Genomic DNA, 25,479 nt, shown 5'->3' with positions numbered 1-25,479 from the left:
GCCAAGTGTAGCCCAAGTGGTCTAACAAGATGCCAAGGCAACCTTGCCTCCTGGTGAGTGTGGAGCTCTGGCATCAGCTGAGAAGCTTAGAATTCTTACTCCATTTACTAGGCAAGTAGTTGAGTCTTCTTTTTTTTTTTTTTTTTGCCTCAATTTTCTCATTAGTGAGATGGGGATAATGACAGTCCTTGCATGGGTGGCATGGTATATTCATCTTCTGTGGCTGCTGGCACAGATTACCACAAATTAGGTGGCTTAAAAGAAGAGAAATTTATTCTCACCCAGTCCTGGAGATCAGAAGTCTGAAATGAAGGTGTTGGCAGGGCCACACTCCCTCTGGAGGCTCTAAGGGAGAATCCACTCATTGCCTCTTTCAGCTTCTGGGGGCTGCTGGCAATTCTTGGCTTGTGGTGGCATCACTCCAATCTCTGCCTCCATCTTCATATCACCTTCTCCTCTGTGCGTGTCTTATCTCCTCCTTATGAGAACACTTTTGCTGGCATTTAGGACTCATATGGATTATCCAGGATCATCTCCTCATCTCAAAATCCTTAACTTAATTACATCGGCAAGGACCCTTTCTCCAAATAATGGGATTAGGATGTCAATTTATCTTTGGAAGCCATCATCAGCCCACCGTAGGGTGGGTATCAGGAGATACATAAATGCTCAGATGTGGTGCCAGGCACTGGGTTAGCACTCAGGAAACATTTGTCTTCATGCTAGCCCTTCTGTCTTGAGGGGTTCTCTGGAGAGCAGGATATCCATGGGAAAGAGACCTCAGATGGTCACATTTTCCTCTTTTCTAGTTAGAGTTTTGCCAGAAACGATCATAACTCCCCTGACTCCCATTGATTGAGCACTCACTCTCCCAGACACTGTACGTGGGGCTCCACATCTCATTTACCCCTCACAGTGGCTCTGCCATGGTCAGCGGTTTACAGCCGAGGAAACTGGGGTTCAGAGAATTTAAGTCACTTCCCCAGGACCTCACAATGTCAAGGCGGGCATTGGAATTCAAGCTCATTCTCTTTTCCCTTTACTGTGTGTATTTGGCGCCTGGGGGGCTTCTGTGGAAATGAAGTGGGAGAAGGGGGAACTCAAGACTTAGGGGATGCCAGGGGGAAACCAGGGTGAGCAAGGTGTAGAGGAGCGCATCACTGGATGGGATAGCTTCAAAAACTATTTATCTGATTAAGAAGGGCGTGGCTGTGCCCAGAGCTGCAACTCAAAACTGCCATCTTCACCCTTCCTTTTGCCACGTGGCACTTGTCCCATTCTAGTCCTGTTTTCTCACTGGTGAACCTCAGCCCATCTCAAGCTCAGACAACACCACTTGTCCTTATTGTGACTATATGATCTCACATGTTTGCTCTGACCACACTCTCTGCTGATGTTACTTTGCAACTCATCTTCATCCTGTATCCCCCCAACACACACTCAGACATTTGGGCTCTATACGGCTAGTTGTCCCTTAATATAGAAAACTCGGTGTTGCTATTTATTCACCAATGCATATGTTTTGTCTTCCCAACCAGATGGGAAATCTCTTGAATACAGGGACTGAGAATTATACATCTTGACTCCAGTTTCTAATTTAATGTCCCATATACAGTAGAGGTTCAACAACTGCTCGATGGTTGAATGGAAGGGAAAAAAATCCCACTAAAAGATCCAGGTTGTGGGGAATGGAGGTGCTGGTGAGCTGCACAGCCCCAGTGAGCTACAAATGCCTCGGAATCTAAACTGGCAACCCACCTCTGCACTGGTTAGAGGACTTCCACAGGCAGGTTCGTTCTGACAGTGGTTGATCTCGCCTGCCTTTGGAAGGTGTCTCCCTTCACGGTATTGCCCCTGGCCTTGGCAATGTAAACGTTTTGTCTTTAAAACAGTAGCTAATGGGACACTTCCCAACCCCACTGGATTCCTTCACAGCAGGAAACAGACACGTCCTCAGCTTGAGTCAAAATGTTGGAATGTAGGTTGAGGATGAATCTGAGTCGTGGTGATTACTCAGTCACTCAGAGTGGGGTCACCCTGCAGCTACACTATAAATACAATATACAACCCAACAACTTGGACATTCTAATGAGTGCACTCAAGCTAAACTGGAGGCTGCTACCTGTGGATGGCTCCTTGAAGTCACCCACTTGCTTTGTTCTTTGGGCAAGATTTGCGTCTTCTAAGACTCATAAGAGCTGGAGCTTCTGTCCTATTGTTACATATGTATTATGTATTGCTAGGGGTGGTTTGCTGCATAGACACTGAAAAGACTTTCTCTTACTTCCACCCCTCCCCTACCTTTTCTTTTTTTTTTTTTTCACACCACCACTCCCACCCCCCGCCGCTTTTCCCTCCCTAGTGTCCATACGTTTGTTCTCTACACCTGTGTCTCAATTTCTGTCCTGCAAACCGGTTCCTCTGCACCATTTTTCTAGGTTCCACATATATGCGTTAATATACGTTATTTGTTTTTCTGTTTCTGACTTACTTCACTCTGTATGACAGTCTCTAGATCCATCCACGTCTCTACAAATGACCCAGTTTCGTTCCTTTTTATGACTGAGTAATATTCCATTGTATACATGTACCACATCTTCTTTATCCATTCATCTGTCGATGGGCATTTAGGTTGCTTCCATGACCTGGCTATTGTAAATAGTGCTGCAATGAACATTGGGGTGCATGTGTCTTTTGAATTATGGTTTTTTTCTGGGTATATGCCCAGTAGTGGGATTGCTGGGTCAGATGGTAATTCTATTTTTAGTTTTTTAAGGAACCTCCATACTGTTCTCCATAGTGGCTGTATCAATTTACATTCCCACCAACAGTGCAAGAGGGTTCCCTTTTCTCCACACCCTCTCCAGCATTTGTTGTTTGTAGATTTTCTGATGATGCCCATTCTAACTGGTGTGAGGTGATACCTCATTGTAGTTTTGATTTGCATTTCGCTAATGATTAGTGATGTTGAGCAGCTTTTCATGTGCTTCTTGGCCATCTGTATGTCTTCTTTGGAGAAATGTCTATTTAGGTCTTCTGCCCATTTTTGGATTGGGTTGTTTGTTTCTTTAATATTGAGTTGCATGAGCTGTTTATATATTTTGGAGATTAATGCTTTGTCCGTTGATTCGTTTGCAAATATTTTCTCCCATTTTGAGGGTTGTCTTTTCGTCTTGTTTATGGTTTCCTTTGCTCTGCAAAAGATTTGAAGTTTCATTAAGTCCCATTTGTTTATTTTTGTTTTTATTTCCATTACTCTAGGAGGTGGATCAAAAAAGATATTGCTGTGATTTATGTCAAAGAGTGTTCTTCCTATGTTTTCCTCTAAGAGTTTTATAGTGTCCAGTCTTACATTTAGGTTTCTAATCCATTTTGAGTTTATTATTGTGTATGGTGTTAGGGAGTGTTCTAATTTCATTCTTTTACATGTAGCTGTCCAGTTTTCCCAGCACCACTTATTGAAGAGACTGTCTTTTCTCCATTGTATATCTTTGTCTCCTTTGTCATAGATTAGTTGACCATAGGTGCGTGGGTTTATCTCTGGGCTTTCTATCTTGTTCCATTGATCTATGTTTCTGTTTTTGTGCCAGTACCATGTTGTCTTGATTACTGTAGCCTTGTAGTATAGTCTGAAGTCAGGGAGTCTGATTCCTCTAGCTCCGTTTTTTTCCCTCAAGACTGCTCTTGCTATTCGGGGTCTTTTGTGTCTCCATACAAATTTTAAGATTTTTTGTTCTAGTTCCATAGAAAATGCCGTTGGTAATTTGATAGGGATTGCATTGAATCTGTAGACTGCTTTGGGTAGTATAGTCATTTTCACAATATTGATTCTTCCAATTGAAGAACATGGTATATCTCTCCATCTGTTGGTATCATCTTTAATTTCTTTCATCAGTGTTCTATAGTTTTCTGCATACAGGTCTTTTGTCTCCCTAGGTAGGTTTATTCCTAGGTATTTTATTCTTTTTGTTGCAGTGGTAAATGGGAATGTTTCCTTAATTTCTCTTTCAGATTTTTCATCATTAGTGTATAGGAATGCAAGAGATTTCTGTGCATTAATTTTGTATCCTGCGACTTTACCAAATTCATTGATTAACTCTAGTAGTTTTCTGGTGGCATCTTTAGGGTTCTCTACATATAGTATCATGTCATCTGCAAACAGTGACAGTTTTACTTCTTCTTTTCCAATTTGTATTCCTTTTATTTCTTTTTCTTCTCTGATTGCCGTGGCTAAGACTTCCACAACTATGTTGAATAATAGTGGTGAGAGTGGACATCCTTGTCTTGCTCCTGATCTTAGAGGAAATGCTTTCAGTTTTTCACCATTGAGAATGATGTTTGCTGTGGGTTTGTTGTATATGGCCTTTATTATGTTGAGGTAGGTTCCCTCTATGCCCACTTTCTGGAGAGTTTTTATCATAAATGGGTGTTGAATTTTGTCAAATGCTTTTTCTGCATCTATTGAGATGATCATATGGTTTTCATCCTTCAATTTGTTACTATGGTGTATCACATTGATTGATTTGCATATATTGACGAATCCTTGCACCCCTGGGATAAATCCCACTTGATCATGGTGTATGATCCTTTTAATGTGTTATTGGATTCTGTTTGCTAGTATTTTGTTGAGGATTTTTGCATCTATATTCATCAGTGATATTGGTCTGTAATTTTCTTTTTTTGTAGTATCTTTGTCTGGTTTTGGTATCAGGGTGATGGTGGCCTCATAGAATAAGTTTGGGAGTGTTCCTTCCTCTGCAAGTTTCTGGAAGAATTTGAGAAGGATGGGTGTTAGCTCTTCTCTAAATGTTTGATAGAATTCACCTGTGAAGCAATCTGGTCCTGGACTTTTTTTTGTGGGAAGATTTTTAATCACAGTTTCAATTTCATTACTTGTGATTGGTCTGTTCATATTTTCTACTTCTTCCTGGTTCAGTCTGGGGCAGTTATACCTTTCTAAGAATTTGTCCGTTTCTTCCAGGTTGTCCATTTTATTGGCATAGAGTTGCCTGTAGTAGTCTCTTAGGATGCTTTGAATCTCTGCGGTGTCTGTGGTAACTTCTCCTTTTTCATTTCTAATTTTATTGATTTGAATCCTCTCCCTCTTTTTCTTGATGAGTCTGGCTAATGGTTTATCAATTTTGTTTATCTTCTCAAAGAACCAGCTTTTAGTTTTATTGATCTTTGCTATTGTTTTCTTTGTTTCTATTTCATTTATTTCTGCTGTGATCGTTATGATTTCTTTCCTTCTGCTAACTTTGGGTTTTGTTTGTTCTTCTTTCTCTAGTTCCTTTAGGTGTAAGGTTAGACTGTTTATTTGAGATTTTTCTTGTTTCTTGAGGTAGCCTTGTATGGCTATAAACTTCCCTCTTAGAACTGCTTTTGCTGCATCCCCTAGGTTTGGGATCATTGTGTTTTCATTGTCAGTTGTCTCTAGGTATTTTTTGATTTCCTCTTTGATTTCTTCAGTGATCTCTTAGTTATTTAGTAATGTATAGTTTAGCCTCCATGTGTTTGTGTTTTTTAGGTTTTTTTCCCTGTAATTGATTTCTAATCTCATAGCGTTGTGGTCAGAAAAGATGCTTGATATGATTTCAATTTTCTTAAATTTACTGAGGCTTGATTTGTGACCCAAGATGTGATGTATCCTGAAGAATATTCCATGCGCACTTGAGAAGAAAGTGTAATCTTCTGTTTTTGGATGGAATGTCCTATAAATATCAATTAAATCTATCAGGTCTATTGTGTCATTTAAAGCTTGTGTTTCCTTATTAATTTTCAGTTTGGATGATCTGTCCATTGGTGTGAGTGAGGTGTTAAAGTCCCCCACTATTATTGTGTCACTGTCGATTTCCTCTTTTATAGCTGTTAGCAGTTGCCTTATGTATTGAGGTGCTCCTATGTTGGGTGCATATATATTTATAATTGTTATATCTTCTTCTTGGATTGATCCCTTGATCATTATGTAGTGTCCTTCCTTGTCTCTTGTAACATTCTTTATTTTAAAGTCTATTTTATCTGATATGAGTATAGCTACTCCAGCTTTCTTTTGATTCCCATTTGCATGGACTATCTTTTTCCATCCCCTCACTTTCAGTCTGTATGTGTCCCTAGGTTTGAAGTGGGTCTCTTGTAGACAGCATATGTATGGGTTTTGTATTTGTATCCATTCAGCAAGCCTGTGTTTTTTGGTTGGAGCATTTAATCCATTCACGTTTAAGGTAATTATCGATATGTGTGTCCTATTACCATTTTCTTAATTGTTTTGGGTTTGTTTTTGTAGGTCCTTTTCTTCTCTTGTGTTTCCCACTTAGGGAATTTCCTTTAGCATTTGTTGTAGAGCTGGTTTAGTGGTGCTGAATTCTCTTAGCTTTTGCTTGTCCATAAAGCTTTTGATTTCTCCATCGAATCTGAATGAGATCCTTGCTGGTTAGAGTAATTTTGGTTGTAGGTTTTTCCCTTTCATCACTTTAAGTATATCATGCCACTCCCTTCTGGCTTGTAGAGTTTCTGCTGAGAAATCAGCTGTTAACCTTATGGGATTTCCCTTGTATGTTATTTGTCATTTTTCCCTTGCTGCTTTCAATAATTTTTCTTTGTCTTTAATTTTTGCCAATTTGATTACTATGTGTCTCGGCGTGTTTCTCCTTGGGTTCTTCCTGTATGGTACTCTCTGTTCTTCCTGGACTTGGGTGGCTTTTTCCTTTCCCATGGTAGGGAAATTTTCGACTATAATCTCTTCAAATATTTTCTCGGGTCCTTTCTCTCTCTCATCTCCTTCTGGGACCCCATAATGCGAATGTTGTTGTGTTTAATGTTGTCCCAGAGGTCTCTTAGGCTGTCTTCATTTCTTTTCATTCTTTTTTCTTTATTCTGTTCCACAACAGTGAATTCCACCATTCTGTCTTCCAGTTCAGTTATCCATTCTTCTGCCTCAGTTATTCTGCTATTGATTCCTTCTAGTGTATTTTTCATTTCAGTTATTGTATTGTTCATCTCTGTTTCTTTGTTCTTTAATTCCTCTAGGTCTTTTTAAAACTTTTCTTGCATCTTCTCAATCTTTGCCTCCATTCTTTTTCCGAGGTCCTGGATTATCCTCACTATCATTATTCTGAATTATTTTTCTGGAAGGTTGCCTATCTCCACTTCATTTAGTTGTTTGTCTAGGGTTTTATCTTGTTCCTTTATCTGGTACACAGCCCTCTGCCTTTTCATCTTGCCTATCTTTCTATGAATGTGGTTTTTGTTCCACAGGCTGCAGGACTGTAGTTCTTCTTGCTTCTCTCCCCTACCTTTTCCATTTTCAATAGTTCCTATGGATTTAAACAGTTCTTATGGTTTCAAATAGTTACTATGGTTTTTATGCTAAGTACTACAGAAATGTGATTTCCAAACTTGCATGCACGTTGGAATTGTATTAGTCAGAATAGGTCAGGTTGTGCTACAGAAGCAAACAAGCCCCAAATCTCAGGAGCTTGATATCACAGAGGTGTATTTCTCATCCACTCTGGTTCACAGTGGACCAATGACTCCAGGACAGCTGTCATCCCCAAACAAACTAGCAGCCAGGCTGCTTGGATCTTGAGATCTTACTATCTTCATTGGAGGCTTCCCCTACAGCAGAGGAAGTGAGGAGTCTTGCAATGGCAGTTAAATGCCCTGGTCCAGAAGTGACACATATTACTTCCACTCATAGCCCATTTGCCAAAATCCCATAGCCCCACCTAACCGTGAAAACTCTTTGCTCTCCCCTTTTCCTGGGAGGAAAGAAAAATCAGAATGGGCAAGCACTGGAATGCCCTGTTGTAGGAACTCTTTGGTGAGGAAAAATAAAGATATCACAGGTCCTGCCAGCAGAAAGTCTGATTCAATTGCCCTGAAATGGGGTCTGACATTTTTGGCAAATGTCTCAGATAATTCTGATATTGTTGGTACGTGAGTGGACATTTAGGAACAACTACGTTAGAAAACCTAAGTCTCTCTTGGAGTGACCATTGGCTGTTTAGGTGATAAGAATGACACACATCCATGAATGCACAAAACAAGTCGATATATAACTCAGTGCTAAAATACGCAGTATATGCAATGTGTTGTAGGAAGGCAGCAAACACTTCCCCTCCCTCCGATATGCTCTCCTGTTGTTAAGGTGGCTTTGCCAGACAACTCATGGTAAGGAACTCTTGCTCAGCACGCATTTCCATGTAGGTATATGTGTGTGCATGCACGGACACACATGCTGGGAACCTGAAGTAGAGAAGTGAGGAGGCTCAGATGTCCATCTCTCCCACAGAGCCTGTTGGAATGACAAGCTCCTATGAATAATCTCATTATAGCTTTTTACCCTTCAGGCTGAACCTAGAGAGAACACCAGAGATTCTGAATCTAATCCTTGCTCTGTCATTGTCTTACTGGGTGACCAGTATAAAGCCAGGCAACTCTGCCTACTCTGGGACTAATTAGCCAGCCTGAGGATGACTCAGTTGTCCCTCTGCTCTTCTTCCTTCTTCTTCTGAACATTCTGTTCAATTAGGACTTGTATTCAGCTGCTAGTTAACAGAAAAACACTGTTTTCTTATGCCCAAAAAACACTGGCTTAAGTCTATTTACTGACTTACACAAAAGAAGTCCAGAGGTTGGCAACTTCAGGGTCCCAGGTTCTTTTGGCTTTCCACTTGACCATCCCTAGGGTGTGACCTTCTTCCTCATTCTCTCAAGATGGCTGCTAAAGCTCCAGTGGTCATGTCTTCATTTTGGGCATGGATAATGGGAAAAGCAAAGGACAGAAAGGGTCTCTACCAGCTGAGTCCAGAGAAGTACCAGGGAGTGATATATGCTTACATCTCATTGGCTAGAACTATGTCACATGACCATCCAAGCTGCAAGTGAGGCTGGGAAACACAAGAGCCTCTATCATAAAGCCCCATTGTCAGGCATCCAGACTTTTTATCCCATTCCCTTGCACATGGAAATGTAGGCTTCTGCCTTGTAGAGCAGAAGAAGTGAACTCCTGCTCCTGGGCAGACACAGGTAGGCTCAGTGGATACACAGAGGCCGAAGACCTCATGTGCACAGACCCAAGTGTCCCCAAGACCTCGGTCCTGATGCTTAGATAGTGGACTTGGATTTGTCAAACCAGAGGCGGAGCAGGTGCTGTGCTCCCTGGTCAGGATGCCAATCCCCTCTGTGGAGAAGGAGCTCTCACCCTCACAGCACACTTTGTGGTGGCAGCTGTGTTTTCAGAGGTAGAAGGCAAACAAGAAGAGAAGTTTGACCCCTCAGTAGCCAAACAGCCTGGACCCTCTTGTCTAAATAAAATGTGAGCTTGTTTTTATTATGAAAGTAAGTACAATGGTACAGAGTAAAACATTCCCACAGTACGGTAGAGGGTGAATAATAGTAAACTTCTCGTCCCTTCTTGCTCCTGTCTGTGGCCTCAGTCCCATGTCCCAGAAGCTACACTTTATGGTTTCCCTGGCCGTATTTCCAAATGTTTTCTTTGCATGTATATGTACATTGTTAAAAAAAAACAAACACACACAAATGGGATCATACTTTACATGCTGTTCTGCAATTTGCTCTTACCATTTAGCATCTTGGTGATCATGCTATCTTGCTACCTGTAGAAACACCTAATTCTTTTGTATGGCTAAGTGGTATGACTGTGCCATAATTTATTTTCCCAGTCACCAGCTGAAGAAATTTGTCTTTCCAGGCTTTTGCTACCAAGATCATTGTTATAATTCTCTGACCCTTTTGTCAGGATTCCTGTGTTCTTGGTTCCATTATCTGGATTGGAAGCTGAGCCTGGCATCTGGGGGAGAGAGACCTTTGCTGCCTCTGGGAGGACTGGCCCTGTGATTCCTGGAGCACTGGCCTTTCTCTGGTCAGGCCCATCCCTGGCTTCTCTGTGGGGGCCTGAACCACGGCTTCCTCCTTTGTCCCAGGAACCTCCCCCCATACTGACTCCACACCAAGGGCACTGTGGGGTCGGCACATGAGCGTGCCTCGGCAGGCTAGTAATCTGGTGTTCTGGGCAGATAAATAATTTGGGACTCCTTCAACTGATATCTGCAAAAACATTTGTTCAAACCTTATTTGGAGGAAAGGCTGCGTGCAGAGGAGAGGAGCACGTTGATCTCTGGCTCCATCATCCTGAAAAGTCTGCAGGGTGGGCAAAACTACCATTCATACTAGAGACTGCTGGGAGCTTTGTTGCAGGAACTGCTTGGGAGCTTGTGTCTGAATCACTGGTGTACGATCATTTGATAATGTCTTCAAGGAGATGAACACGAAGCCCTGAAAATACCTGTTATTTTGTTTTTTGATCTGTCGTGCTTAATGAAGCTAACAGAAATCCATTGCTGATACAGAGACTATCAGACCTGGTATGGCTCCATCAACAAAGGAATTCTAGGGCATTCCCTGGCAGTCCAGTGGTTAGGACTCAGCACTTCCACTGCCATGGCCCAGGTTCAATCCATGTTCAGGGAACTAAGATCCTGCAAGCCGAAGAGCGCGCAGCCAAAAAAAAAAAAAAAAGGAATTCTCTGCTGAGATAGGACCCAGAAAGAGGAAAGAGGAGGGGAGGAAAGTTGGGAAAACATGATGTTGAAGTAAAGAGAGACAGTGAAACTTCCCAAGTTGGCCAGAGAAAGAACCAGATCAGACAGGGCAAGCAGATGCCATATCTGGGCCACCAGGAAAGGGAGGCTCAGGTAAGTTGAGGTCAGGTCAGCTCAGGTCAGACACCAAGGAAGAAAATCCCCCAAATCAATCATGAAGGTAAACAGAGCCTTGGTCAACTATGTAGGCTTGGTATTCAGAGGTGGAAGCTCAGGAAGGAGTTTGATAAAGTGAGCAGAAGCATGTGGGCAAAATCAGATAGGTGGGTACAATGAAGAGAAGTCAGATATGGGGTTCTACCAAAATTGTCTTCCCAAAACAAAGATATGGTCAAATTTCCCTGCTCAAGAATCTTCAGGGGCTATTAATTGTAGATATAATATATACTAATGCCTTAATCCAGCATTCACAGTTCACTACAATTTACTCCCATTGAGTACTGACCTCTAATTCCTCTCCCGCCCCCCCACCCCCTTGCTCAAGCCATCCCTTCCACTTGGAGAGCCCATCGTCTCTCCCTCTCTCCTAAATTCTCAGGGCATTTTGTTCTCCTCTTATAATTCTTATTCATCTCTCTTGTGCAGCCAATACTGTCTTTGTCCCTTGGGTCTTGTTCATATTTTTATCTAAGCAACACCTAGCCCTGCACCTCACATGCTTTAGGTCCTCAATCTGTACTTGTTGAAAGTCAGCAGAACAGTTTTCAAGCTCATCACAGGACTGAAATAGGGGAGATGCATATGAGAACTCTGGGAGAGTTCTCAAAGGTGTGATATGCACTGATGGGATAGACAGACCCTACTGCAGGGGCAGGGAGGGTGTTCCTTTTGATCTTTATCCACAGGAGTCATGTAAGTTGTCAAGTGCTTGTCCTATCATGGGGAGACAGTCATACATGGGTATAAACTTTATATATTCTGGTCCAGGAAATATGTCTACCTCAGGAGGACCACTGCTCCTGGGTCTGTCTCTGGACAGAATGGGAATGTGGCTTCAGCTACAGACTGAACCCCAACTATCTAAGGGTTTATAGCTCTGTATACTGATGTCTGAGGCTGGGACCTGGGACAGGACAAGGATACCTGAATCAGGGTTCTGACTCAGATGAGGGAGAGGAATCAAAGGGGGAAAGTGTGCCCTATACTGGGAGGGGTGAGGCAGGGGAAGAATTGGTGCAGGGCACTCTGGAGGAAGCTGGGAGTCTGGAGTTGCCTCACAACTGTTTGGGTTGCAATGTCATAGAGCAGATCTTCTTAGGTCTTTTACATCCAACTGGTCTAGCCCTCATAGAATTACTCTGACACTCTTTGTGGACCTGGAATGAACAGAACTGCAAGAATTGCTCATTCTGACCCATGGTGGGTTGCCTGATTACTCTGTTAAAAACACTGGATCACACCCTCTAGGAAAGGCTGGGATAAGTTTCTATTGGGAAGAATTTGAAAGAGAAAAAAAAAAACAAATGGAAAAAGATTGGGGGTAGCACAGAAGAGTAGAAAGAGAAGTGCTGAATGACACCTGGTAGGTGCCTAATATATTTTTTTAAATGAATGATTGAATTATTGTAAGTGAATAAAAGAGAATAGAAAATGCAATAAATGGGAAAGAGAAAAATGAAGAGGAATATCATGATGGAAGCAAGTAGGAGTTGATTAGAGGGAAGAAGTAAATAGCAAAATTTAAGAGATTAGAGGAACGTACAAGTTTCCGGCAGATTCTCTCCTTGGATTAGCCATATGGTTGCCAGAAGCTCTAGACTCACATCCCCAGTTCCAAGTGCACAAAAAAGAGATCCTTCACAGGTCCCTAGTTTCCCTTGGATTGAAGAAATCAGCCACTCTATAGCTGTCCCTGAACTAATCACTGTGGTCCAGGGTGGCTTGGTTGGAAGAATTACATCAATTGTCGAGGCCTGGATCACAAGCCCTCCCTCCACCAATGTATGAGGGGGCTTGGTGTGCTAATGGGTTAGGGTGAGTCACTTGCTCCATTGCTGGAGGTGGGTGTGGTGCCCCACCCAAAGCATATATAGAATGAGAATGGGAAAGGTGTCCTCTTAGATCAAAGAATGTAGTGTGGGTGCAGAGTTGGCAAAATGTCTGCTCTATCAGCCCTTTCCATCTTCTTTGCTTGGGTAACTCTTCTTTGCTCTTTGAGACCATATTTAGGCATTAGTTCATCTAGGAAACCTCATCTGATTTGTCTTACAATCAAGATTACATGCCTGTGTTTTCATAATGTTACCGCACCGTTGGATCCACGTACCCAATGCGCAGCAAAGCCAATCTACTAATACCGGTTGTGGTGATGGAAAGTACAGCATTTATTGCAAGGCACTCAATGTGGGGCCAAGCAAAGAGAACAGGCAGCTCATGCTCAAAAGACCCAAATTCCCCAGTGGTTTTCAGGGAAGGGTTTTTAAAGGTGAGGTCGAGGGGTGTGTGATCAGCTTGTGTACCTCCTTCTGATTGGTTGGTGGTGAGGTAATGGTAGTGTTTCGGGAGTCGATATCATCAGCCTCCTGGTTCCAGCTGGTTTGGGGTTGACGTGCTGGTGGTCAGCATGTAGTTAACTTCTTCCTCCTGGTGGGGGTTTTAGTATCTGCAAAACAACTCAAGGATATGGCTCAGGACATTTTCTATAGCACCTGGGGAGGAACTAAAAATCCTTGACTTTGTTTTATGGCTAAACTATTCTTTTGTCTTGCTTGACTGTTTTCCTTTGTTTCTGCATTTTCTCACTTCTCTGATTAAATTTGGTCTTTGGAACTTGGGGAAGGCCCAGGAGGCTAAAGCTTTTCTACAAACAAGAGGTGGGAGACACCAGGGGTCTGTCACTGGTAAGTCCCCATAGGGTCCTGCTTGGTTTCAATAACTCTTCCTTCTAGAATGAGAGCTCCTTCAAGTCTTTGCATTTTTTCTCTGTATCCCCAGGACTGAGTACAGGGCTTGAGATACTTACAGTTTGTTGAATGACTGAGAAGTAAAGCATGCACGTGTGCAGGAGTGTGTGCCAGAGTGGGACTTGTCTCTTGCCTCAGCTTCATTGGAATGGCTGCACCCAGGAGTTATTGCTCAAGCAGAAGCCAGTATTTCTGGGATTGGAGCACTAATCACATAGATTGAGAGTGGGGAAGGGGGTTCCACCTCCCAGGAGAAGATGGTATGACCACCTGCAAAATAGTGTCACCAGTGTTGCTATTGTGTCAGGCTCCCAAACCCCGGGACTGAGTATCCCTCTCACCCCAGGAGGGCATCTGGTCATATTAAGTCCTAGAATTCTGTTTTTTCATATCCATCCCTTTTTTTCCTATTGCGTCACACCCTCCTAATATCCTGACAACCTCCCTGCCCCCCATCTTTGCTATCCCCTTTGCCTGACTCCTCTAAAACTTTCACACCACTGCCATAAGGATCATTCCTAAATACTGATTATCATGTCACCTGTTTTACGAAAAACCTCAGTGAGTCCTCAGTTCTTCCAAGATCAATTCTAAATTCTAAATTCTTCAACCTATGATAACCATATGATAAAGTTCATTATCAGTCTTTCCCCAGATTTTACACATATCCATACTTCTCGCTACTCACCTTCCAGAACTCTGCCCCAGCCTATAACTTGCTTTCCCCCCATGTCACCCATACTTCTTCCTCCTTGTTGCTCATGCTCTGTCCCTGCTTAGTGTCCTCAACTTTTCCATTTTGTTATCCAATCCTACTTCTCCTTAATTTCTGCATTTTATATGAGGTTTTTCTGACCTCTTTGACTCACAGCGATCTTTTCCTTCTGTGAACAAATATATTCCTAGAAAAACTGAGCCAATATCCATTGCATCAACCACTCAATTGGCACTTACTTAATCATATATTGCTCTGTGTAGTTACTTAATTTTTTCATTATTAGATCATAGACTGCTACTAAGAATGCGGTAAGTGCATAGTAAGTGTTTGTTGAATGAAAAAGGGCAAATGGACAGTGTGATTTTAGAATATTTTGGTTTTGTTTTAGTTTGGTTGTGAATACTATTTGTTTCTGGCTTGTCACTTAACTCTTAGGCTCCATTTCCTCACTAATAAAGTGAGGATAATCTTACCAACTTTACAGAGGCTGAAGGGTTTTGGTGAACACCAAAATGAGAAATCATGCTTACAAGTACTTTATGGACTATTAAGGTAAGCTATTAGGATTTCTCTTTTAATTTCAATTATAAAATATTTTCCTTCTTACTTTTAGACTTGCAACCTTATTTCTCGAAAGAGGACCCAACAGGATAGGCGGTATTTACAAAAAGGCTGTTTACAGACACTACACAGATGAGACCTATTCCACGGAGATCCCCAAACCTCCCTGGCTTGGATTCTTGGGCCCCATCTTGAGAGCTGAAGTGGGTGATGTGATTGTCATCCATTTAAAGAACTTTGCTTCCCGACCCTACTCCTTGCATCCACACGGCGTTTTCTACAACAAAGATTCAGAAGGTAAATATCAATCCTATATTATTGGTGTCTTCTCTCTCCTTCTTAAGTAAGGCAACTGTCAGTTACAGTGAACGGGATTCTAAGAGTGCATTCTAAGATTACACATGTTCTTTTGTCTTCTCCCTGCCTCCCCCTCACCCCATCTCCATCTGTCCCCACCTTTTCTTTCTCTTTTTCCTTTTTCTTACGCTATTTCCTTCCTCTCTTCTTTCTCACTTTTGTTTATGTTGCTACAGAACTGGGTGTTGGCGTCCCTTGACACATGCTCCACCACGGCCCCAGAAGCACACTAACCTTCCTGTCAATCAGTCTTGACTGGGTCCCATGTTGGATAAGGAGCAGTGTGCACAACGGATTCCTGTGTCCTAACACCAGTAACAGCCTCAGCTATGGGGAGGGTGTCTCAGTGCACGCGGACCTCAACTTCCCTGCTTAAGGCTACTGTCTTTGGTGCTTCCTTTCTGAAGCATCCCTGTCTTCTTTTTTTTTTTAATTTTATTTATTTGTTTATTTATTTATTTAGGCTGCGCTGGGTCTTCATTGCTGCGTGCGGGCTTTCTCTAGTCGTGGTGAGCGGGGGCTACTCTTCACTGCGGTGCACGGGCTTCTCATTGCAGTGGCTTCTCTTGTTGTGGAGCTCGGGCTCTAGGCACATGGGCTCAGTAGTTGTGGCTCGAGGGCTCTAGAGTGCAGGCTCAGTAGTTGTGGCACACAGGCTTAGTTGCTCCGCGGCATGTTGGATCTTCCCGGACCAGGGCTCGAACCCGTGTCCCCTGCATTGGCAGGCAGATTATTAACCACCGTGCCACCAGGGAAGTCCCCGATCCCTGTCTTCTTGTTTGTACTTAAATAGCTTCAATAGCACAGTTTCCTGAGTACTCCCTAAAGTTAAAAATTTTTTTAAAGCAACAATCTTAGGCTTTTGAGATGGAAGTATTTCTCAGTCTTCAGAAGTATTTTTCACATCTTTCATTTCATTCTTGCTCGTGACCAGGTGGAATGTGTCAAATGATGCTAAACCTGCTACACTCCTGGCTCTGAGGAACATGCCAGGAACAGCACCATTAACTCTGATGCAGCTTACTTTATCACCAAGGATGAGCTTCTGGTTATTAACTATTGTCCTAAGGCAGCCAAACTTGCCTGGGAGTTGCCATAGACAGGTCTGTCTAAGCAGCCAGAGGAGACACCTCTGATGATGGACACAAGATTAGGAGTGCCCTTTGTTCTTGGTGCTTTACCTCCATCCGAAGTGCAGCAAAGCTCTCGGTCCCAGATTTGGTTAGTTCTGAGTAGGTGAAGGTGAGCACGTAAAATTCATTACCTTCATGATACTTCCACTGAGTGCCCACCAGGTGCCAGAGACTGACTGTGGGTCCTGGGAATAGAAGATAAATGATTCGTAGGCTATAGTTGAAAATCAATAACTATGAGTATAAGGGTTTATTTCGGGGCTCTCAATTCTGTTCCCCTGATCTGTGTGCTTACCCTTGCACCAACACCACACTGTCTTGATTACTACGAATTTATAGTAAGTTTTGAAATTGGGTTGCATAAATCCTCCAACTTTGCTCTTCTCAAGACTTTTTAGCTACTCTAAGTCCTTTGCATTTCCATATAAATATCAGATGAACTTGTTAATTTTTACCAAAAAAACCCACAAAACATCAGCCAGGTTTTGATTAGGATTCCATTGAGTTTTATCAATCAGTTGGGGGGAAATTGTCATCTGCATTTAAAAGATGAATTGCCATCTTGACAATATTGAGTCTTTCAATCTGAACATGGAATTTAGACTTTTATTGTCTCTAAACAATGTCTTAGTTTTTAGTGTACAAGATTTGCATTTCTTTTGTTAAATTTATTCAGAAATATCTTATTCTTTCTGATACTGTTACAAATGGAATAGTTTTGTTAATTTCATTTTTTGATTGTTTGTTACTTGTGTGTAGAAATACAATTGAGTTTTATATATTTATCTTGAATCCTACTATCTTGTTAAATTTGTTTATTAGTAGATGTTTAAAGGGTTCCTTGGAATTTTCTAAATACAGAATCATGTCACTATGAATATAACGTTTTATTTCTTCCTTACCAATGGGTATAACTTAGTTTTTTCTTTGGCTTATTGCACTGGCTAGAACTTTCAGGACAATATTTAATAACAGTGGCAAGAGCAAACATTCTTGCCCTGTTCCCAGTCATAGGAAGAAAGCATGCAGTTTCCCTCACATTAAGCATGATGTTAGATGTGGATTATTCTTAGAAGGAAGTTCCCGTCTATTCCTGGTTTGAGAGTTTTTAATTTGATAAGTACTGGATTTTTAAAAATTTAATCTTTATTTTATATTGGGGTGTAGTTGATTTACAATGTTATGTTAGTTTCAGGTGTACAGGTAAGTGATTCAATTATACATACACATATAGCCATTTTTTTTCAGATTATTTTCCCATATAGGTTATTACAGAATACTGAGTAAAGTTCCCTGTGCTATATAGTAGGTCCTTGTTGACTATCTATTTTATATATAGTAGTGTGTATGTGTTAATCCCGAACTCCTTATTTATCCCCCCTCCACACTTCCCCTTCGGTGACGATATGTTTGTTTCTGAAGTCTGTGAGTCTGTTTCTGTTTTGTAAATAAGTTTCAAATTTTCTATCATTTTCTTTAGATTCCACATATAAGTGATATCTTTTTTTTTTTATAAATTTATTTATTTATTTATTTTTGGCTGTGTTGGGTCTTCGTTTCTGTGCGAGGGCTTTCTCTAGTTGCAGCGAGCGGGGGCCACTCCTCATCGCGGTGCGGGGGCCACTCTTCATCGCGGTGCATGGGCCTCTCACTATCGTGGCTTCTCTTGTTGCAGAGCACAAGCTGCAGATGCGCAGGCTCAGTAGTTGTGGCTCACGGGCCCAGCTGCTCCGCGGCTTGTGGGATCTTCCCAGATCAGGGCTCCAACCCGTGTCCCCTGCATTAGCAGGCAGACTCTCAACCACTGTGCCACCAGGGAAGCCCAGTGATATCTTATGATATTTGTCTTCATCTGACTTACTTCACTTAGTATGATAATCTCTAGGTCCATCCATGTTGCTGCAAATGGAATTATTTCGTTCTTTTTTATGGTTGAGTAACATTCCAGTGTATATATGTACAACATCTTCTTTATCCATTCCTGTGTCTATGGACATTTAGGTTGTTTCCATGTCCTGGCTATTGTAAATAGTGCTGCAATGAACATTGGAGTGCATGTATCTTTTCAAATATAGTTTTCTCCGGATATATGCCCAGGAGTGGGATTCCTGGATCATATGGTAGTTCTATATTTAGTTTTTAAAGAAAACTCCAAACTCTTCTCCACAGTGGCTACACCAATTTACATTCTCACCAATAGTGCAGGATGATCCCTTTTCTCCACACCCTCTCTAGCATTTATTGTTTGTAGACTTTTTGATCATGGCCATTCTGACTGGTGTGAGATGATACCTCACTGTAGTTTCAATTTGCATTTTTCTAATAATTAGCAATGTTGAGCATCTTTTCATGTGTTTTTTGGCCATCCATATGTCTTCTTTGGAGAAATGTCTATTTAGATCTTCTTCCCATTCTTTGATTGGATTGTTTGGTTTTTTTGATATTGAGCTGCATAAGCTGTTTGTATATTTTGGAGATTAATCCCTTGTCGGTCTCTTCATTTGCAAATACTTTCTCCCATTCTGTGGGTTGTTTTTTTCGTTTTGTGTATGGCTTCCTTTGCTGTGCAAAACCTTTTAAGTTTCATTAGGTCCCATTTGTCTGTGTTTGATTTTATTTCCATTACTCTAGGAGGTGGGTCAAAAAAGATCTTGCTGTGATTTATGTCATAGAGTGTTTTGCCTATGTTTTCCTCTAAGAGTTTTATAGTGTCTGGCCTTACATTTAGGTCTTTGATCCATTCTGAGTTTATTTTTGTGTATGGTGTTAAGAAGTGTTCTAACTTCATTCTTTTACATGTAGTTGTCTAGTTTTCCCAGCACCACTTATTGAAGAGGCTATCTTTTCTCCATTGTTTATTCTTACCTCTTTTGTCAAAGATGACCATAGGTGCGTGGGTTTATCTCTGGGTTTTCTATCCTGTTCCATTGATCTATATCTCTGTTTTTGTGCCAGTACCATACTGTCTTGATTACTGTAGCTTTGTAGTATAGTCTGAAGTCAGGGAGCCTGATTCCTCCAGCTCTGTTTTTCTTTCTCAAGATTGCTTTGGCTATTTGGGGTCTTTTGTAAAGACTTTTACATACAAATTGTAAAATTTTTTGTTCTAGTCCTGTGAAAAATGCCATTAGTAACTTGATAGAGATTGCATTGAATCTGTAGATTGCTTTGGGTAGTATAGTCATTTTCACAATTTTGATTCTTCCAATCCAAGAACACGGTATATCTTTCCATCTGTTTGTATCATCTTTGATTTCTTTCATTAGTGTCATAGTTTTCTGCATACAGGTCTTTTGCCTCCTTAGGTAGGTTTATTCCTGGTATTTTATTCTTTTTGTTGCAATGGTAAATGGGAGTGTTTTCTTAATTTCTCTTTCAGATTTTTCATCATCAGTGTATAGGAATGCAAGAAATTTCTGTGCATTAATTTTGTATCCTGCAACTTTACCAAATTCATTATTTAGCTCTAGTTGCTTTCTGGTAGTATTTTTAGGATTCTCTATGTATAGTATCATGTCATCTGCATCAGTGACAGTTTTACTTCCTCTTTTCCGATTTGGTTTCCTTTTATTTCCTTTTCTTCTTTGATTGCTGTGGCTAAAACTTCCAAAACTATGTTGAATAACAGTGGTGAGAGTGGATATCCTTGTCTTGTCCCTGATCTTAGAGGAAATGCTTTCAGTTTTTCACCATTGAGAATGACGTTGGCTGTGGGTTTGTCATATATGGCTTTTATTATGTTAAGGTAGGTTCCCTCTATGCCCACCCGTTTATCATAAATGGGTGTGGAATTTTGTCAAAAGCTTTTTCTGCATCTATTGAGATTATCATATGATTTTAATCCTTCAATGGTTAATATGGTGTATCACATTGATTGATTTGCGTATATTGAAGAATCCTTGCATTACTGGGATAAACCCCACTTGATCATGGTGTATGATGCTTTTAATGTGCTGTTGGATTCTGTTTGCTAGTATTTTGTTGAGGATTTTTGCATCTATGTTCATCAATGATATTGGCCTGTAGTTTTCTTTTTTGTGACATCTTTGGTTTTGGTGTCAGGGTGATGGTGACCTTGTAGAATGAGTTTGGGAGTGTTCCTCCCTCTGCTATATTTTGGAAGAGTCTGGAATGATAGGTGTTAACTCTTCTCTAAATGTTTGATAGAATTCGCCTGTGAAGCCATCTGGCCCTGGGCTTTTGTTTGTTGGAAGATTTTTAATCACATTTTCAATCTCAGTGCTTGTGATTGGTCTGTTCATGTTTTCTATTTCTTCCTGGTTCAGTCTTGGAAGGCTGTATTTTTCTAAGAATTTGTCCATTTCTTCCAGGTTGTCCATTTTATTGGCATATAGTTGCTTGTAGTAGTCTCTCATGATCCTTTGTAATTCTGTGGTGTCAGTTGTTACTTCTCCTTTTTCATTTCTAATTCTGTTGATTTGAGTCTTCTCCTTTTTTTCTTGATGAGTCTGGTTAATGGTTTATGAATTTTGTTTATCTTCTCAAAGAACTGGCTTTTAGTTTTATTTATCTTTGCTATTGTTGCCTTCATTTCTTTTTCCTTTATTTCTGATCTGATTTTTATTTTCTTTCCTTCTGCTAACTTTGGGGATTTTTGTTCTTCTTTCTCTAATTGCTTTAGGTGTAAGGTTAGGCTGTTTATTTGAGATTTTTCTTTTTTCTTGAGGTAGGATTGTATTGCTATAAACTACCCTCTTAGAACTGCTTTTGCTGCATCCCATAGGTTTTGGTTCATCGTGTATTCATTGTCATTTTTTTCTAAGTATTTCTTAATTTCCTCTTTGATTTCTTCAGTGATCTCTTGGTTGTCTAGTAGCATATTGTTTAGCCTCCATGTGTTTGTATTTTTTTACAGTTTTTTCCTGTAATTGATATCTAGTCTCATAGCATTGTGGTCAGAAAAGATGCGTGATGTGATTTTAATTTTCTTAAATTTACCGAGGCTTGATTTGTGACCCAAAATGTGCTCTATCCTGGAGAATGTTCCATGTGCACTTGAGCAGAAAGTGTATTCTGTTGTTTTTGGATGGAAGTATCATTCCTTTTAAATTATTGAGATTTATTTTATGTGTAGCTTATTTTCTATCCTGAAGAATGTTCCATGTGCCCTTGTAAAGAAGGTGTATTCTGCAGTCATTGGGTGGAATATTCTATAGGTATCAGTTAGGTTGAGTTGTTTGACAGCATTGTTGAAGTCTTCTATATCCTTGCTGATTTTCTGCCTAGTTTTTCTACCAGTTATTTAGAGAAGGGTATTGAAATCTCTAACAATTACTGTTGAGTTGTTTATTTCTCCTTTCAGTTATGTCAGTTTTTGCTTTATGTGTTTTGAGACTCTTGTTAGGTATGAATACCTTTATAATTGTTTTATCTTCCTGATATATTGACTCTTTTATCATTATGAAATATCTAACTTTGTCTCTAGTTACATTTCTTGTCTTAAAATCTAGTTTGTCTGTTATTGAGAGCCACTTCAGCTCTCATATTGTTGCTATTTGCATTCTTTTGCTTTCAATCTATTTGCGTTTTTGAATCTAAAATATAGACTGCATATAGTTGGATGTTACTTCTTTGTCCAATTTGACAGTCTCTGCATATCGATTGAAGTGTTTAGACCATTCACATTTAATGTAATTATTGATTGGTTTGAGCTACACTTATTTTGCTAATTATTTTCTATATGCATTCTGTCTTTTTATTCCCCTGTTCTTCCTTTACTGTCTTCTTTGGTGTAAAACAATATTTTAAAATCTACTATGTATATTTCTCTGTTGATTTTTCAACTATTTATTTTGAGTTCTTTTCTTATTGGTTGACCTATGGATTGTAATATGCATTTTAACATATCACAGTATACTTCATATTTTTTACCTACTTAATTCTGGAAATATATAAAAGCTTAACTCCAACAGAGCATCATTCTCACTCACCTCTTTTGTGCTATTATTGTTATATTGTCATTACATCTCTCTCTCTCTGTAAACCCAACAATGTGATGTTATACTTGGAACTGTATATTATCTTATGAATTTTAAAGAAGTTAGGATAAAAAAGGAAAAATATATTTATAGAATCTTTTATATTAACTCCCATTTTTCCTATTTTTGGTGCTTTCCACTTCTTTCTGTGGATTCACATTCTCTGGTGTTATTTCCCTTTAGTCTGAAAGACTCTTTTAGTATTACTTGTAAGACAGGTCTGCTAGCAACAAACTCACTTATCTTTGCTTATCTAGAGCATCTTTATTTTGCCTTATTTTTTTGAGGCTAGTTTTGCTGGATGTAGTATTCTTGGTTGGTATTTTTCCTCTAGCACTTTTAGTATGTCATCCCACTGTCTTCTCATATCAAATATTTAAATGGGAAGTCAACTGTTAATCAGATTGTGGCTCCCTAGTATGTGATCGTTTCTCTTTGCCTTTTTTTCTTCCCCAACAGCTTGACAACAATATATTTGTGTATGAATTCTTTGTATTTATTCTACTTGTGGTTTGTTGTGCTCCTTTGATATGTAAGTTAATGTTTTTCATCAAATTTGGTAAAAATTTCTGCAATTATTTCTTCAAATATTTTTTTCTGCCCCCATTTCTTTCTCCTCTCCTTTGGCAGACTACATTACACACATGTTAATATACTTGATTTAGTCCCATACGTCTCTGAGGTTCTGTTTATTTTCGTCAATCTTTTTTTTTAACCCTCTCTTTTTCAGAGAGGATAATTCTGTCTATGTCTCTTCAAGTTCACTGATTCTTTTGCCATCTTGAATATGTTGCCAAGCCTCTCTAGTGAATATTTTATTTCGTTTATTGTACGTTTTAATGTCAAAACTCCAACTTGGTTCTCTTTTTTAATGTATAAATTTTATCTCCTTATTGAGATTCTCTATTTGTTGAATAATTTGTCCTACTTTCTTTTAATTATTTAAACATAGTTTCTTTCAGTTGCTTGAATATATTTATAATAGCTGTTTTAAAGTCTATCTGCTGAATTCAATACCTAGAAGCACTTAGAGATAGTTTCTATTGGCTGCTTTTTTTCCCCTTGAGTATGGATCACACTTTCTTATTTCTTTGCATGTCTCATTTTGTTGTGGCTGTTGTTTTTCTTGTTGAAAACTGGAAATTATTGAGAATATACTGTAGCAAATTTGGATTCTGGATTCTGATCCCTCCATCATCCAAGTTTGTTTATGTTACTTGCTTTTTTGTTTAGTAACTTGTCTGGGTTAAACCTGTGAAATCTGTATTCCTTATAGTGTGTTGGCCACTAAGATTTCTGCTCTTTTTTTCCCTTGTTTTTATTTTTAAGCCTGGCTGTTGAGTGGTCACCTCTATACCTGCTTAGCTTTGAGGTGAGCAGATCTTTTTCATGAGACCCAAAATCTCTCAGGTCTCAAATTTAGGTGCTGAATGTGTAGTAAGTGCCCAAGAAGTGTTTGTTATTTCTTCTGCTGCTTCTCCTTTCCTTCTTCAGTTGATGTTAAGTGAAGTAGATTGAAGTCTTCCTGATTGGTACGGGAGGCCTGTCAGAAGGGGTCTTCATGAATATTTATTAAACATCTGGCTCTGTGCAGGACACTTCATATACACTGTCTCATGTAGTTCTTACATCTCTGTGGGGGTAGATATAAACATTCCAGCTTTACTGGTAGAAAACCAAGGCAGTCAGAATTTAAGTAACTAGCCTCAAGTCCCATAGCAAATAAATTTTAATTCATGTGTGTTTGATTTCAAAGCTCTAGCTCTTTCCACTATAGTGCGTGATCTCTGCATTTTAACTATGTTTTATATTTTCTTGGAAGGAGCCCTGTACCCAGATGGAACATCTGGAAGGAACAAGGATGATGACAATGTTCCTCCTGGCAAAAACTATACCTATGTCTGGCCAGTGAGAGAAGAATATGCTCCTGCCCCAGCAGATGCAAATTGCCTGACCTGGGTGTACCATTCGCACATTGACGCCCCTAAGGACATCTGCTCTGGGCTAATTGGCCCACTGCTGGTGTGCAAAGAGGGTAAGATGTCTCTTCCCCACCCTCTCTGTCCCTAGGAGCCTAATCCCAGGTGTGTTGAAAAGTGTATATAGTCTTCAGGTCTTGTCTTGCCTACCTCCCTTGCTTCACACAGAGTGTGCCTCTTCTTCCAAACTTTCTGTAAGATTAAAGAAATTCTTCTAACACAGAAGATCCATAACAGGGACAATAATTCAGGCTTCTGCCTAAAAAAATCATAGCATTCTGAAACTTATGTGCTTTAAAAAAATACACACTGACACCACACATAGAAAGTGTAAAATGTAGTCAGATGACCAGGAATGCTTTTGCTTTATTATTTCACCCACATAATCACTTTGCTATTTTATTCCCTATTAATTGATTTAGTGTATCTGTGCTCTGTCAATAAAGTATATTTCCTTTAAGGACAGCCAGGTTTCCAAGTCTGTTGTTGTGAGGATTTCTGTTTTATGAGTTTTCTATGGTTTTATCATTTCCATCAAAGCCTTTCACTGATTTAATGTTGTGGGTTACTCTTGTACATGTAGGTCTTTCAAACTTACCTGATACCATTGGCAGGAAGAAAAGCTCATCTTGATTTTGTCCACTTTGAATTTTTTTCTTACTCTTTTGAATGTGCCTGATAGGTATCCTGCATAAATATTCAGGGACAAGGACTGATGTGGATCAAGAGTTTGTTATAATGTTTACTCTTGTGGATGAGAATCAAAGCTGGTACCTTGAGGAAAATATCAGACATTTCTGCACTGACCCTGATTCAGTTGACAAAGAAGATGCTGTTTTCCAGAGGAGTAACAAAATGCATGGTGAGTGCCTCTCATGTTATCAAGTACATACCGACTGCCTTTTGTGTATCTGGCACTACATGGGATACAGAACACACAGAAATATTAAACCTAGTTTTCCAAGACTTATAACTTTGTAATGAGAATAATAAGAAAGTGATGAAACATAATACCTGTCAGAACCTAAAACAAAGAAAGAGAGCAAGAGAAGAAGAAAGGAACAGAGAGGAACTACAAAAACTGACAGCAATTAACAAAATGGAAATAAGCACATACGTATCAATAATACCTTTAAATGTAAATGGACTAAATTCTCCATTCAAAAGACATAAAGGGGCTGAATGGGTTAAAAAAAAAAACAAAAAA

The 25,479-nt window shown here is 39.9% G+C and overlaps 1 protein-coding gene across 1 annotated transcript in view; it reads left to right on the top strand.

Annotated features, from left to right (window-relative positions):
• HEPHL1 (hephaestin like 1) overlaps window positions 1-25,479 on the top strand; it is a 97,116-nt gene that overhangs the window by 5,690 nt on the left and 65,947 nt on the right. The window contains exons 2-4 of the mRNA XM_061202701.1: window positions 14,857-15,101; window positions 24,116-24,328; window positions 24,955-25,134. Of these exons, the coding sequence (XP_061058684.1) occupies window positions 14,857-15,101; window positions 24,116-24,328; window positions 24,955-25,134 (638 nt within the window). The remainder of the gene's footprint in view (window positions 1-14,856; window positions 15,102-24,115; window positions 24,329-24,954; window positions 25,135-25,479) is intronic.

Source organism: Eubalaena glacialis, chromosome 10 (assembly GCF_028564815.1).
Source record: "Eubalaena glacialis isolate mEubGla1 chromosome 10, mEubGla1.1.hap2.+ XY, whole genome shotgun sequence".
In the NCBI taxonomy this organism is placed as follows: domain Eukaryota; kingdom Metazoa; phylum Chordata; class Mammalia; order Artiodactyla; family Balaenidae; genus Eubalaena; species Eubalaena glacialis.
Note: the sequence above shows the minus strand (reverse complement) of the source record. Positions and strands in the feature narration are given on the sequence as shown.